The following is a 16911-nucleotide window of genomic DNA, read 5'->3' as shown; positions in this document are numbered from 1 at the left end:
TGTACTCAGTATTGGAGAGAGTGCTTGTTTTTTATTTCCTACCTGCTAGAAACTTCTGTGCACAGTACTAACACATCTATCATATTAGTTCAGGAAAATAAATGGACGTTTATTAAGTAAGTAATTTTGGTTTTAAAGTATTCAGTTAAGAGACAAATCAATTTGAAAGTTACAAACTTGAATTTTCATTTTACAAGTAATGTGGACAATTCCCCTGTCAACATTATAGAATCACAGAACCACAGAATAATTAAAGTTGGAAAAGGCCTCTAAGATCACCCAATCCATCCATCCACCTACCACCAATATTGCCCACTAATCCACGTCCCTCAGTACAACATCTGAGTGTTTCTTGAACACCTCCAGGGACAGAGGAGCTCTACAGAGGCTCGGTGTCCTCAGCAAATCCCAACTTCACACTGCAGTGTGAAGTTAATGAATGTGGATGGCGTGAGAATTCAAATTGAAATGCTCAACACCTGCATGAAATTCCTCTCCAGGAAAGGCAGATGTGTATTTTCAAACAGCAGAATAGCAGGCTTGGAGGCTGGAACTCAGTATTGAAAGATGTCAAGCTCTCCAAACCTCTCCGTAGCAAAGGGACTGCAGCAGTGACAGGGATGTAAGTGGTAGAAAAATGTTTCAGGCCACTGAAGTTGATCTGGATGAAACATCATCTGCAGCACAGTGCTCCTTATTCATTGTGGGAAGTATTCATTCAGTGATATTCCTGAGAATAGATAATGTTCTGTCTCTGCCCTTTGACTTCTAAAGGTAAGCCACAAATATAAATGCAAGAGTTCACTAGAGATGTGGCAGAGCTACAGGTTGTAAAGCTGGTGAAAGATGGGAGGCTGGAAGAGACTCATGGTATGGAGTGCTCTGGTTAAGAATGATAAGCCATAAACAGAATGGAAGTGTTGGTAATAGGATTCATTTGGTCCTAAAAAACACAGATTTCTGATTATTACTAATAATTACTCTGTGCTGGATTCAAACGCTCCCAAGTAGGTACTTTGTTATATTTTCATTTTAACATGTGGATTTCAAAGGAATCTAAGAAATCTTGGCCTGGAGGTGGGAGATCTCTCTGGTGGTTACTCCTGTGTACTTAGTGAAATGTCACTTAAAACACAGAAACCAGAGCTTTTCATTGGCCAAAACAGGATTTGAAGCAAACGTCAGTTTCACTTTCAACCATTTTCTCCTTTCCTGTCCTTTTCCAGTTATTAATTTATTTTTTTTTAATACTCAATACATCCTATAATTGCACACACTTTTTCCCAGGACAGCTTGCATCTAATTCTAGGCACGCTTAGAGGTGAAGGATAACAAAATGCTTAGCATAGAGGAGTAAAAAATGGCCAAAGGAATTACCATAATGGAGCAGGCCCACACGTAACATGCATGGCTGCTGAGGGTATCAATTCTAAATAACAGGTAAACCTTATTAGAATACAAATCTGTTTTCCACTGCTGAACTGCTTTCTTTGTTTGTTTCCTGGAGGAACTCTGTTAGCTCTGTTTAAATTTAATTTCCAAACCAGCCCCCTGATCTGAGCAAAGGATGAAGGCAAAAGTGAGGAACGGTGCCAGCAGGTATCCTGTGAGGTACATTACTTTGCATGGATTTGTTTTGTTGGAAAACATGGAAATGTTACATCTCAATTGGAGATGCCAAAGAAATGCTTCTAGCAACTAAGGTAGATGTGCCAGTGTCTGTAGAAGAATACTTATCTGGAAAAACAGGGAGTAAAAATAAAAACATCTGAGAGTACCAATGAGAATAAGCCAACAGTTACAAATATAGCCCAGGATAAAAGAGGAGTCAAAGGCTGCAAGGTAGTAAAGAAAAATCTGTCAAGAGAGACAGAAAGAAGTAAGTGAATACTTTTTCAGGTGGAAATAAGACATTTGCTTTAGGGCATGTTGGTATGGATTGAGGGATGTTAATAGGTGTGGGTGTCCAAGCATCTGAGGCACCTCCTAACACCTTAGCTGCAAGAATATAGAATCAGATTTAGAGTTTCAGTGCTAATGTCTGTATGTGCTGCTTTGCTTTAGATAACACGAGAGCTTCAGTGTCTTCCAGAGATATTTTTCAGTCTATATAGTGAGAGATACGTGCAGACCATGAAGCTTGGGTGAGCTCAGTGTCTGACTCTCACTAATGCTCCTGAGTTTTATCAGCAGAGCACTGGTTTGCACTTCAGTGCTTGAACTTGATTGACTGGGAAGGCTTTGGTGATGGGAAAGGTCTTTAAAGTTGACTTATTTCCATTTCTATACCGGTTTATAAGTGAGATAATAGCACTTGGAGGGCTTTGAATGGTGAAAGTTACTTTTTGGCACTACCTGTGTTATGTTCAGTAGGCTGTACGGTTGGCCTTACACATACCTAAGCTACTCAAGGACACCTGATAATACGCCTGGGGAGAAAAAGAAGTTTTCTTTGTTGTGATTAGTTTATGCTTTATTGAAGTGGCATAGCGATGAAAGGCACCAGATGACTCTAATTATTTTCTCAAAATGCTTAACCTTCCAACTGTTAGGAAATGAGAGCAGCTTGAGCTCATGGAGAAATGCTTGGCGTAATAATCAGAAGGTGAATATTCCCAGGACTGATACATCTTTTATATGGGCTACCACTGTGAAAGCTAGAATGCTCCAGTCTCATGCATTTCCCCTGTATGTTCTGATTCTGTTGATTTGAATTGTCAGTAGAAGCAGATGCAGAAGCTTAATTTTAATGACCAGCCAGCTTCCAGAGCTCTGGATCATCCCATTTAATGGTTTATCCAGTCTCGTAGCACTTTGCAAAGCTTGCATTCAATTGATCCCCTTTGTCAGATTGGGAGTGATTGTCTCTATTGTTTTACTGAAAGTGCAGTGCTAACAGATATTTAATAAGAGGTTTCACAGATAATTAATTAGAGGTAAAAGCATTCTTGAACAGTCCAGGGCTTGATCTTTTAAAAATTATTATTGCTGAATTTCATAGAGTCTACTGGAGTTCAGTAGGAGGGAAAGATGCTGAAAATTCAACGAGCTCTTGAAGTAATTTTATCTCATAGTTTTAAATACTTACATACTTTTTGTGTTCAGTTTGTCATGAATTCAGAATTTCCAGATTTCATCCAGACTTGTAGACTATTTCATTGGGTTACGTACTACAGAGTAAAATAACTAAAAATTGAGAATGCATGTCAAATTCTAGTAATAATTGGTAAATGAGAGGATAAACAGACACAAGTGCACAGTTCACAATTTTTAGCTGGTTTGAGACCCACCAACGTGGGTCACTTTTCTCCTCAAGTACCTGGTTTTGTGCCTCGGTTACCCAGCTTTGGATATTGGGAGTAATGATTCCTTGCTTCCATTTGAATTGCTTCCAGAAACACACATGAAAACATACAGAAGACATTACTGTTGTTACACTGCTCACCATTTTTCATGACTTCTCTACATTCTAACTTTTGTGCAGCTTCTCTGTGCTCTTTGGGAGTTATCCCAATAGTGCACACGTGTACTCTGGGTGGCTTCTTTTTCCAGGGCCTCTGTGTGCATCCTCATGAGCTAATATAAATTAAATGTTGGGGATGTTTTCATGCCATAGCCATCAACTGCGTCCCAACTGATTATGGTTTCCCCAGAGCAAATGGAGCCTTAAGAAATTATGCAGCAGTAAAAAGAAGAATTGAAGCTGGATGATAGTTAGAGCTGAGTTTCATATTATTTTTGAACTCCTTGGAAAATTTCGCTTCAAAAGAATGAAGATGGTTCCTGCCAACTAAAATCTTGTCTTCGTGGTTTATTGGTATTATTTGTTCGGGACCATAACCTTTGGTTTGAATTGTGCTGTAGACATAGGAATGCATCTGAATTAATTCATAACAGAAGCAAAAGAAGATTAATACTTGAGATAATTGAAACTTGCTTCTGAATAGATTTCCCTGGAAAATTTCTCTGGAGATTTTTCTAATTATGTTGATGCCAAAATGCAGTAAATAAAAAATAAATTCCCATTTCGTTATTTTCAGAAATGACAGGAGAGAGGTGTACTTGATACTCATATCAGGAACAATAACTTGATGAGATTTTTCTTTATTTAAAAACAAATTGCCTTGCGTGTGCATGTTTAATGATGATGATAGCTGCTAGTCCTGCAAGCAAATGTGAGCACCAGTTCTCTGTAGCCAAGCAGTGTGGATTGCAGCAGGTAATTTCCTCTTATAATGATGTTGAAGAGAAATTACAGGGAGAATGTTGTATAATTATCTCTGTTACACAGTGATCTCTGAAATTTCTCGTGTTTTCAGGGATTTTCATGTGCCTAGTATGCGTGGTCCTGTAAAATACTTTTACCTACTAGCATGGTCTGTCACTTATTACTTCACTGAACACCAAAGCGTATCTTTAAGAGCCAGTTCTGGGTTACTGAAGGTACTGTTTTGCCAGTGGCACTGCAATGCTGAGCTTGTTGCTGAGTCCTTCCTGGGCCAGGCTGGGTGTCCATGGAGAGCACAGGGTCCATGGCCTTTGTCACTGCTGCAGATAAATCACCCAGAGGAGTGGCTAGGCTCCACAGAAGCTTCACAGAAGCTTATCCTCTTGCTACCTGCCCTTATGATCCCAGCTTTCCTATAGGTCCCCTTCAGGTATTGGAAGATCACTAAAAGTTTTTGGAGCCTTCTCTTCTCCAGGCTGAAGAGCCCCAGCTCTCACAGCCTGTCATTGTAGGGGAGGTGCTCCAGCCCTCTGTTCATCTTCATGGTCCTCCTCTGGACCTTCTCCAACAGCTCCACGTCCTTCTTGTGCTGGGAGCTCCAGAACTGGACACAAATACCTACCCCAAATTTATTCACGTGTATTTCAGTTCAGGGTGTGTATTTTGAATCAGCATTTCATTGTGCTTCTGTTGTATCAAGAAAATGTTGGTCTTATTTACTGAATTTGAAACACTTTGTCGAATACTTCTGTTCCAGTTTACACAACTTTCCTAGCATGAGCTAGGCACGTGCATTTCAATACGTTGTCAGGAACAGCAAAGCTCTTTCGTAGCACAGTTTTGAATGCAGATAGAAAATACCGATTTTCTCTTAATGAGGCTTTTGGTTTGGGATATTTTGTCTGTTAGCGTACAGTGTAATGTCTGACGTCCATTTAGAAGCTGCAGTGATACCAGCAGCAGGACTTGCCTTTGTAAGTGCTTCTCTTAATCTATTGAGTATCCAGGTAGCAACAACTTAACTGCGCTGCCTAACAGTTGCACAGAAATCAGTGTGCAAAAGGAAAGAAAAAAATAAGTATATGTATATGATAGACTTTCTGCACCTTGTTTGGCATTTTGTTTCCAGCAGCACAGAATCAACACAGAATGGCTTGGGTCAGAAGGGATCCCAAGGATCACCAAGCTCCAACCTCCCCTGCCGCATGCAGGGTCGCCAGCCTCCATATCTAATACCAGACCAGGCTGCCCAGGGCCCCATTAGTGGCTCCCAGTGATTTAGGAAGCTGCCACTTCATCACCTTTTGGCCTTTGAGAGCAGGCGAATTACTAGTGAGCAATAACAATATCAGTGAAGGGTCACTTGCTGAGAATGGAGGTAACCTGCTAAAGTTCATCCTCTCCCAGACATTCTCTGTAACCAGTGGAAGGATAGATCCAACCCCAAAAGAGGTTGGTGATACCTCCCAGATACCTCCCTTCCCTAATTCAGGTGTGGACCAGTATCCCAGTATCCTTCTGATACTGGAGAAACTCCACCAGATGCATTCAGGAAAGCTGTTGCAACAGAGCCTGGAGTGCTACAGGACATCTCTTCTCTGGATCAGCAGTTGTTGAGACTGTCATATTGCACCTTTTATCCAGGAAAAACTGTTCAGAACATAATTTGTTTCTTCTTGGTCACCCACCGAATCAAAAACAATGAAAAAAGAATAAGATCATAAAAGTCAGTGATGAAACCTGATTTGCAGTATTGGAGTGAAGGGGCTGTGTTTGTAATGAAGAATAATGCAAATGACTACAATGAACAATTTTCCTGATGCAGTTGCAAACATGATGCAGAACAGTTCCAGTGCAGTAAGTGTGAGAGATACTGCAGAAGAGATGGGCGAGACAGAGAAATCATGTTTCCAGCACTGCCAGGGAAGGTGACATCCTAGAAGGATGCAACTGAAGGTTACGAGAGCTCTTAAAGGTTTCCAGGTCCCTGGAAGAGAGCGGTGAAACTTGGTCCTTCAGCATCATCTCTACCCTGTGCATTGGTGGGTGCAGGAAGGGGAGCATTGGCACTCTGGAGATCCCAGGGGCAAGCTTCATCTTCAGCTTTGGATTTTGGGACTGGCTTGGTCACACAGGTCAGTGTGTGACACTGACTGAGCAGGCTGCCAATGCTCTGCTGTCTCTGCTGTGGGAGCCAGCTGCCTGTGAGCTGTGCTGACAGACACAGTCATTCCATGTGCTCTGAAGGTCCCTGGAACAAGAGCACTGCAATGCAAAGGTTACATGAAGAAACTTCATTTTGAAGAATAGGTGTTACTTATTTTAGGCATTTCGTGGTGAAACAGTTAAGTGAATAGCCTCCTGTTAGAGAACATTGAGTTACTGATCTGAAAGATCCATCCTGCTGGCTGCCCCTCTTCTGATTCTCTTCTTAATTTTGTTTTTTTGTGTGTGTGTGTGTGCATGCAGACAGTCTGTGACACATGCACAGATGCACAGGCTGTCTCTCCTTGTTCTTGCCATTAAAATGGGACTGAACAGTTTGGTACAAGGCCACTGAAATCCATCTGCAAATCTGCTTTTTGTCTGTTATCAGTGCTAGCACGGATACGTTCTCTTTGTTTTCCAAGGTTGTGCATAGAACCAGCCATGGTGTCTTATGGTTTGAGGAAAAACCCCTCTGTTACAGGACAAGGCCACAGGTGTCCCGTCACATCACAGGGGCATTTAATAATAATAATGAAACAGACCGCTGTTTCTGTCTATATTTACATATATACTTTGACCTTACAAGTTCTTCAGCTCACTTCTATATGAAATCTTGAGAAACCTGTGATGACTTTTGTTAATGGGCCTCTCGTATGTCACAGTATCACATAAGATATTTTGGGGGGGAAAAGTCCTCGTGAACAAATTAGGCAAATTGTGATGTCACAATGGGGCGTGGTGATGGCACAATTTGCCTCTGTGACATCACAGTGGGCTTTGTGACATCATAATGGTTATCAAGGCGTCACAATGGGCTCTGTGACATCATAATAAGGCTCTGTGACATCACAGTGGGCTCTTTGACAGCATAATGGGCTCTGTGATGTCACAGTGAGGCTTTGTGACGTCATAATGGTTATCGTGATGTCACAATGGGCTCTGTGACGTCATAATAAGGCTCTGTGACATCATAGTGGTTATCGTGACGTCACAGTGGGCTCTGTGATGTCATAATAAGGCTCTGTGACATCACAGTGGGCTCTTTGACAGCATAATGGGCTCTGTGACATCACAGTGGGCTTTGTGATGTCATAATGGTTATCGTGATGTCACAGTGGGTTCTGTGATGTCATAATAAGGCTCTGTGACATCACAATGGGCTCTTTGACAGCATAATGGGCTCTGTGACATCACAGTGGGCTTTGTGATGTCATAATGGTTATTGTGATGTCACAGTGGGCTCTGTGACATCATAATGAGGCTCTATGACATCACAATGGGGCTCTGTGATGTCATAATGGGCTCTGTGACGTCACAGTGGGCTCTGTGACATCACAGTGCAGCTCCGTGTCATCATAATAAGACTCTGTGACATCATTATGGGCTCTGTGACATTACAAAGGGGCTCAGTTACGACATAATGGGGCTCTGTGACATCACAATGGGCTTCGTGACGTCACAGTTGTGATGATCTGTTGACCAGTGTTGCATTTTAAATTTTGAGTAACTTAAAGAAGAATGGAAAAATAAAAGGATATTTATGTTGTTTTGTTTCTGCATTCCAGGGCACACCAGCAAGCCGAGTCCGGTACAAAGTAGACGTTGTCCAGTTTCCTTACAGTGCCAGCATTTTTGATGTGGAGGAAAGCTCAGGACGTGTAGTAACTCGGGTAAACCTAAATGAAGAGCCAAGTACAGTGTTCAAGGTATGTACTCATAGAGCTGTGTATTGCCAATGGCAATTGCACTTAGTAGTATTCCTCTCACTTTTGTTTTTCTCTCTCCAGCTTTCTATTCCATAGAAATAAATGAATTTCTTATTTGTTTCTTCAGGTTCTCAGTTTCTTTCTGGTACAAGTTTCCTTTTTGATTTCAGAAAGGTCTCGGATAGATGTGTTTGCTGGTGCTTGGTGGGGAAAAGAAGTAGGGAAGCAACTCAGTTTTTGAAAGTTACATTGCTGATGTTTCATTTTCAGCAGGGCTGTCAGCACAGCAATTTCGTGGAAGATTTGTAAGAATGGCAGTAAAGGAAGTTAATGCAAGATTGGGTGGTTTGGGACTTCTGTTCTCAAGTACTATAATGTAAAAACACTGGCTTTAAGGAGGTGTAAAGTACTGTTGTCCTGTTACTGTTCCTGAGGAGTCTCAAGTGTAGTTAGGCCAGAGTTATCTATTATTTCAATCAGAGTTGCTGGGACGGAGCTCCTTTCTTAAATCCATGAATGAAGGAGTTAGCTGAAAATGAAAACTGAAGTGTTTCAGTAAGCAAAACAATGTAGTTAATAATACGTCAGGGTTTATATGTGATTTTCCTACATGGGAACTGCCAACCTTCTGTTTCTTCATTAAGGTTTGTTTAGTTTCTTCTTGCTATTCAGTATTTCTTTTTGAATGGAGAATGAAAGGGAGATTTGTTTGTATACTTTTCAGTTACAAGGAAATAAAATTATCCACCATTTTCTGCTTCTTAGCAGACTCCAAAAAATCCGAGCTGTGGGGTCTTCCTGAGTTGGTGTTTGCATCTAGAGCGCTGGCTTTTGCAGCTGCACTGAATCTTCAGTGAAATTGTCCAGGCAGCTTTTAACGTGCTCATACTAACAGCAACTAGAGTACTTTGCAGTTGATTGATATATTGGCTAAAAAAGTATGTCCTGTTGCTCTAGGCTGTCTTTTCGCTGACCTATTCTGAGAACAGCAGACTTCATAGAATGATAGAATCCTCAGAGTTGGAAGGGACCTTTAAAGGCCATCTGGTCCAACTCCCTGCAATGAATAGGGACACCCTACAGCACCATCAGGTTGTTCAAAGCCCTGTCCAACATGACCATGGTTGTCTCCAGAGATGGGGCACCCATGACCCCTCTGTGCAGCCTGTGCAATGCTGATCTGCTATTTTGCTAGAGCAAAGGACTGATCTGCTCCATCCAGTGATCTCCTGAAATGAGGACAAATTTAGGCAGAGAGAAAAGTAGAAAACTGTCTGTTAATCCATCTCCAGTGGGCTGGTCTCTCATCCTGGTGCTCACCTTTGTTTGAAAGCTGAAAGCAGGTGAATTTGTCCTGGCAGAGCAGCACCAATAAATATTTAGTAATGATTATTTATGCCAAAAATTTACAAAGGGCTGCCTTTGGTGAAGATCTTGTCTTGTCTGTTCTAGCATTCTGAGAATCTCTCGTAAGAGTTTTTTCATTGTCATTTGGAGGCAGATAATGTCTTTTTGGTTGTTGTTTTGATATCAGATTTCAGTTCTAAATACTAATGTTTGTTAGCAGAACAGAATTCTTACCCAGCAGTTCTGTTTTTTTATTTTATGGGGGGGCTACAGATGTTTTTTCAGTAGTAAGTATTCCACTGCTTGAATGCTGAACTGAACTATAACAGTAGGAAAGTTATAATGGGTTCTAGTGTTTTAATTAAGGACTGTCTCTGATAAGACATGAAGGGAATCCATGAAAAACATAAATTGTGTAATGGAAGCTTTCAGAGATTGGAGATGTATTTGTAGAGGGCTGTGGAATTGAAATTCCATTTCTCTGCATTTCTGTATATTTTCTAGCACATGGTTCAACCTGTGGATGGCTGTCGCCTTTTTCCTCTGTGTTTAACTCTCATGAAGTGTTTGATTTGTAGTGAAGAAAATCTCTGACTTGTTATACCCTGAAAATACAAAAAGTGTTGTTGCAAGTCGAGATAAAAAATGCTGTTGCCTATACTAAGACAGTGATTTTCTGCACTGTTTATAGCTCGTGGTCATTGCATATGATGATGGAGATCCCGTGAAGTTCAACACCACTACTGTAGAAATTGCTGTACTTCAACCTTCAGTAATCCCACGGTTCACACAGGAGGAATACAGGTAATGCATTTATTCATTCACATTGCAGCTGTCATGGTTTAAGCTGAAAAAAATTCCTGTTTGAATGCCAGTCTGATACATTGGGTTGCAGCATGGAAGCACTTCCCCTGCATTCACCTCTTCTGTTCCATTTGACACACAGGAGGCAGTAAGTCCCAAAAACAAGGTTTGAACCAGTGCACCAGAAACCTCATGTGCTTAGAGCTGATAACACATTTACTGATGCTAACTCTTCTTTGGGAAATAGAATTTGATGCTGCTCTGAAGACAGAGCTAACACTTGAGTCCACCAGAAGAAGAAATGTGTGCAATTACATGCAGGACTCTGATTCATCAAAGTCAGGGTAGCAAAAGACTTCAGAATTGTTTATTTCTCTTAGCTGCAAGTATTTTTAGTGGACAGCCATTTCCTAGTCTTAGCAGATAGCGCTGCAGTATTACCATCTTAATAGGTTGTCTCCAACTGAAAAGTTGTGGGCTGTGGTTGACAGTAGTGAAAGGCTTTTTTAAAATTCTCCTCTTAGCCGTTGAAAATGTCAGTTGGGTGGATAAACAGAAAGTTCCCTAGAACTGAGGTATAGCTAGGATCATCAGGGCTTCAGGTTATTGTCTCCATGCAGTTCCAATAGGTTTTGATCCTGTAAACCATTTGTGTTGGACAAGAGCTCCTATTCAGTATCTTTATTGATGACCTGGATGTGGGCAGCGAGTGTATCCTCATTTAGTTTGGAAATGACACCAAGTTGGGAGGAAGCGTTGATCTGCCTGGGGTAGGATAGCCCTACAGAGGGATCTGGACAGGCTGGATAGCTGGGCTGAGGCCAGTGGGATGAGGTTCAACAAGACCAAATGCCAGGTCCTGCACTTCGGCCAAAACAACCACAGGCAGTGCTACAGGCTTGGGGCGGAGTGGTGTGAGGCCTGGGTGTGCTGGTCAATGCTTGGCTGAACATGGGCTGGCAGTGTGCCCAGGTGACCAAGAGAAGGCCAGTGGCATCCTGGCTTGTATCAGACACAGTGCAGCCAGCAGGAGCAGGGAAGTGATTGTCCCTCTGTACTCAGGCCTGATGAGGCTGTAGCTCAAGTGCTGCGTTCAGTACTGGGCCCCTCACTACAAGAAGGAAATGGAGGCCCTGGAGTGTGTTCAGAGAAGGACAACGAAGCGTGTCTGGAGCACGAGGAGCTGCTGAGGGATCTGGAGTGGCTCAGTCTGGGGAAGAGGAGGCTCAGGGGAAACCTGATCACTCTCTATAACTCCCTGAAGGGCAGTTTTGGTGAGGTGGGGGGCAGCCTCTTTTCCCACGTAACTAGCAATAAGACGAGAGGGAATGGCCTCACGTTGCACCAGGGGAGATTTCAGGCTGGATGTTAGGAAATACTTCTCTGAAAGAGTGGTCAGGCACTGGAATGGGCTGCCCAGGGTGGTGGTGGAGTCACCATCACTGGTGTTAAAGAAATGCGTAGCTGTTGTGCTGAGGGACATGGGTTAGTGGGAAGTATTGTTGATAGGTGGCTGGTTGGACTGGATGATCTTAGAGGCCTCTTCCAACCTTGGTGATTCTGTGATTCTAAGAGGGAATTTACACTTGAGCTCTTTGATGTAAGAAGTGCAGGTGATTATTATTCCTACTCAGTCATAATATGAAACTCTGACAATTTAAAAAAAAAAAATCAACCCCCATTTTCTTAAAATGAAGTGAAAAAACAAACTGATGCTCAGGCTGGTTAGTTTATTAAGGCTGGTTTCCGTGAAAGTGTTCATGAACAGTTTCTGACATTTTTGCAATAATAAGAAATAACAAGATCAGTGTGCACAGCCTCCCTGTCTCAAGACGTTATAACCTTGCTGCAGTGTGTGCTCTTGCATCAAATGTAACGCTATAATCAGTACCAGAATATTAATGGATTTTATGAATCTAATTTCAAAGCCAAATACTGTTGGCAATCAGGAAGCAGAAACAGAATGCATCATTATTTGCTTCTGCGGACCCAAATGACAAGTCACTGTCTGCTATTTTAAGGAAGTTAGAGAAAAAATCATGATATGCATTGCTTTTCCTCATGATTAGAGTATCAGAACTTCGAAGCCATACCATAAAGATAAGGAAAGACTCTCCTGACAATTCTTCTTGCAGTGTGTCACTTGCAAAGTTAAATCACATTTATAAAAGAAGGCAAGTAGGAGAAAATACCTTGATCCTACAGCCAGAAGTGTGCTAATGAAGGCATCTAATTGAAATGTTGGGTAGTGACTGTGGAGAGGAGGAAGGAGTAGAAAATGCCAAGTCTCGTTGTGTGTTATCATGTCCTGTTACTCAGACTCAGACAGTAAAGAGTGCGTTGATGAGAAGAGGGAGAAAGGGAAAAAACCTTTCATTTCAGACTTGAGAAAATTATTCCAGCAGTGTTTAATAAGAGGACACGATGCTGAGATCTTTCCAAGACATTCTACATCTTGGGTAAACTCCAAAAGCTAATTCACTGTGCCTCAGGAGCCGGCACAGTGGCTGGAGCAGCACAGTGGGGTCCTCTTCTACAGCACGAAGAGTTTTTGCACTTCCATTTAAAGCACCAGAGGGTCTTTGTTTGCAGGATTATGGGAAGAGAACCTAAGCTGCAGGTCTGCTGTTTGTGTTGACGTTGCCTTCTGAACCAAGTGTGCATTTCCTGAGGCCACCTCAAGCTTCTATTTCATCCCAGGAGATAGGACCTTTATTTACCGACAGTAAGGGAAGCTTAAAGTAAAAAGCATTCCATATCCCCTAAATACTTACAGATGACAACTCAGTAACCCCTCTTATCTCCTCCTCCTCACAAATTCATAGGATTAGATGAATAGCCCAGTGTCTCTTTCCAAAGAAATAGCCCTGCTCCATTCTTGGTAATTTTTTTTGAGATGCACACTGCTGTATTAAACTCTTAGAAGTCTTTTGAGGGCAGCAAAAGCACTTATTCATTTTCACCAATGTCAGAAATAAAATGAAAATAATCCCCAAACTTTCTGATTCAGTTCTAAGATTCTGTGACATCGTGGAGCAGGGCTGTTTTCAATTTCTTAGGTTTTTAGGGATTCTCACTCTGCAAACTGCAGTTGCTGTTTGGTTTCCTGACAGTGATGCAAGCTGAAGCTGGCAGGTTTCATAAAACCTTGGGTTTTAGTTGACATTATATATCTTAAGGGTAAACGTCAGCTCAGAGCAATGATGCTGTCGCAAAACTTCTGGATGTGGATACTAGAATTTTCTGAGAATTTAGAACTGGTGTCTTTGGAGTGGATGAGTATTGATCTTTGCTTGCATAATTACTTCAATCTGGCTGATTCCAACAGTTTCTTCTAACTCTTCTACAAACTTTGCTTCTGTGGATTTAGTAAGAGCTCACAGTTGAACACTTTTACAGACTAAAGGTGCCTGCAGAGTTTGCAGCATGTATTACAAATCAGAAATAAACACGAAACGCAGGAGAAGGGGGGACCAGATGGCACAATCAAAAAGGCCTAGCCACATGAGGCAGACTGGGAGATGAAAGCATGACTGTGCCTTGAGCTATTGATCTGGCAGCTCTGTGCTGTCAGAAGCACCCCAGCACATGAGGGCCTCTGCCTGGAGTCCTGTTCATGCTACAGAAGGGTCTGACTGATACATTTCCATGCCTTAAAGTGACTTCTGCAGGAGGCAGCAGTCAACTTATAGGCATGGCTTTTGCTCACTGGCTTTCCCACTGCAACACTGCATGATTTATAGGAAATTAATTAGCCTTTTCCCCTCCACACGCCACCTTTTCTGTTTGGATTGTAAATTATAACTGAAGACTTACAAGTGCTGCTGCAGCACAGGGAAGCCAAGATCTCTGAGAACCAACACATGCAACGTGGAGCAGTTTCTCTGTAATGTGTGTTAAAGTATAGTTCCTAATAACTGAGATAGATGTCCACTGAGTCACATCAAAAAGCCATCTGCTGCAACCAGACAGCTCTTCTGGTGGGAAGTAGCAGGTCAAGCTGAAGCATTCAGCAGCCATGGCTGCTTTAGGACGTCCTCCTCTGCACCAGCTTCTAACTTCCCATTAGTAGACGAGCAGCATGTTCAGCAGTTGTAAAGATGACAACCCAGGGGCTTGCAGGCCATCAATAAGGGCTAGATGATTCAGGCTTATGTGGCTGTCCCCTGAAGGCGCCAATATACTGCAAATCATAGAATTGTTAAGGTTGGAAGTGAGCACTCAGATCATCTAGTCCAACCATCAACTCATCACTGCCATGGCCACTAAATTGTGACCCTCTGCTGCATCCTTAGGTGCCAGCCTGGCTGCCTCCACAGCACATCAGCTGGTACCCTGGTCTGTTCTGTGCTCCTGGCCTGGGGCTGAAGCTGCAGGGTTTCACTGTATCAGGAGTACGGATCTTCCTCACTCGTACCCTTCTCTGCCCTTGCCTTGGATATATTGGCTGTGACTTGGAGAGAGCTGCTGGTAGTTGTGCACGTGAAGTAAAGCAGGCAAGCGTTGTTTGCTTATTCAGTAAAAACACAGAGGTGAAGAGGCAAAAAAGGAGCAGCATTGAAGGCCTGAAACACATGCAGATGTTTATTTGTATGTCGCTATCCACCTCAGAGTCTGCTTGACCTCGTGCTGCCAGGGCAGGATGCTGTGCTGCTGATGCTCTTCTCGCTGCATCTCCCTGCAGGGTTCTGACAGTCAGATTTTGCCACTTCTCTGGAGCACTGACAGCAGTGAGGCACTGTGCCCCAGTCTGTGTGCTGGGCACTTGGCAGCAGCGTGTGGGCAAGGCCTCAGCCCTGCAGCCTGAGCACAGGTCAGGGGCCGTGGGGCACAGCGAGGTGATGGAGGGTACGTCAGCACGCCAGGCTTCCCGCATGGCTGCACAGTGCTGCCTTGCTGGCTGCGGTCATCTACACAGTTTCTTACCATTTTTAATGCTGACTTGGATATTGTTCTGCTTATGCCGGAGAAATAGCCGTGTCTGTGGTAATAAATCACTTCCCGGGGAAGCTCAAACGAGCTGATTTGAGCATTCCTTTTCCACGCTATTCTGTTTTCCACACTATCTTGTCCTTATGGTTCCATCTCAAATCACATCTTGATTGAACCCTAGATCAGGTAATTGTTCCAGAAGTTTCCAATTTTGCTTCCAAACAGGTTGTGGCAGCACTTTGATTTCTTAATTAACAGATCATAATTAGTAGCACCGTGGAACAGTGAAGAACAAATGTGAAGTGAGCCTCAGCTGAATATAAAGATTTTTTTTTTTTCTCAAGCCCGTCCTCTTATGAGAATATTATCATTTCTTTTTTTATATAAAAGTTCAAAGGGACTTGGGAATCTTTTTTGTTTCGTTAATTAATAAATATCACATCCTGTTTGCAACTAGAAGGTCATTGCTAATAGTGATGTGCTGCTGTAGCAGAAAATGAAATGTTAACCAATAGCAGCGTCATTGGTTCCTAATTAGTGCCTGTGGGCACATTAAACAGGTGCTCAACCATTTCTTAGCAGAAAAAGAAGACTGCTGGAAACTTATAGTTTCTGTTAGTGCTATGTTATCAGTCCGCATCCTGTTGCAAGTTATGCATCCTCTTGTATGCTATTATGAAGTTTGATTCCAGTTTACAAAGAAACCTGGGAAGCTGGGGCTTTGAGGGTATTGCAGGAGGCAGACGTAGCGTGGCATTGTGCTTCTATGCTGGGCACAACACACTACTGTGAAAATGTGTTCTGTACAAAGGAGAGATTTTGTGACACGCAGACTTCTCTTGTTCAACAAAAGATACGCTGTGTGGCGCAGAGCAGCGTCTCTGTTATGAATGTCTGGGGCTTGGTTAGAAGCATCTTTGCTGTTCTTGTCGTGACTATTCTAAGAGTTTGGCTCCTTTTCAAATGAATGAAAGAAATATGAATATGAAGAAAAAATAGCTATTCCTGGGGGAGGAAAAAAGTTCATCTGTACATCTCTCAAAAAAAAATCTCCTGACAAGTTCTTCTTGGAAATCAGGACAGCAGCAGAGAATGTCCTTTCTTCAAACCAGGACAGAGAAGAGCAACTCAACCCAAGGACACCAGAGATCTGAGTGGGAATGGAGCATTTTGGGGTGGTGAGCAGCAGTGAGGTTTCCAAGCTGTTCTTGTTTGTCATTGTCACAGCCCTTCAAGAAGCAAAGCACTTTCAGAGACCATAGCTTATTTCACACAAGCAGAATGGCTTTACTAAGGAATCAAGGTGCTTCCTAAATAAAACAGCAGGTCAGTGTGTCAGGATATGTTTCTGACTTAAATGTGGTCATTTTTTCATCGGGGTGCTCATGAGCTCTATTTCTTCAAGCCTCTGTTTACTGAAGTTTTTCTTTCCTCACTGAGTTCCCATCCATGTTAACCAGTGCTCATAGGATGGGTCATTTCCCCCTTCTTGTAAGGATGTTGGTGTTGTCCCTCAAGAGTGTGTTGTAAGACACTTGTAGATTTAAAGCTTCGATGGGATAATCCTTTTCTCAGGCTGACCAAGTCTTAGTGCTGCTCATCCCACGTTTCCTATTGTGGAATATGCATTTCATAAAGGAAAGACATGAAAAGGAGGGAAGGACCACTGGCAGCACTCATCTCTGA

General features: G+C 42.5%; 1 protein-coding gene across 5 annotated transcripts in view; it reads left to right on the top strand.

The window, feature by feature from the left end:
* PCDH15 (protocadherin related 15) overlaps window positions 1-16911 on the top strand; it is an 858090-nt gene that overhangs the window by 759844 nt on the left and 81335 nt on the right. For all 5 annotated transcript variants that reach the window (XM_090144727.1, XM_031602523.2, XM_090144725.1 and 2 more), the window contains 2 exons: window positions 8002-8142; window positions 10181-10293. In XM_090144727.1, the coding sequence (XP_090000853.1) occupies window positions 8002-8142; window positions 10181-10293 (254 nt within the window). The remainder of the gene's footprint in view (window positions 1-8001; window positions 8143-10180; window positions 10294-16911) is intronic.

The sequence above is a fragment of the Phasianus colchicus genome, chromosome 8 (genome assembly GCF_987193195.1).
Source record: "Phasianus colchicus chromosome 8, bPhaCol1.hap1.1, whole genome shotgun sequence".
Lineage (NCBI taxonomy): Eukaryota > Metazoa > Chordata > Aves > Galliformes > Phasianidae > Phasianus > Phasianus colchicus.
This window is presented reverse-complemented; position numbering and strand designations above follow the sequence as displayed.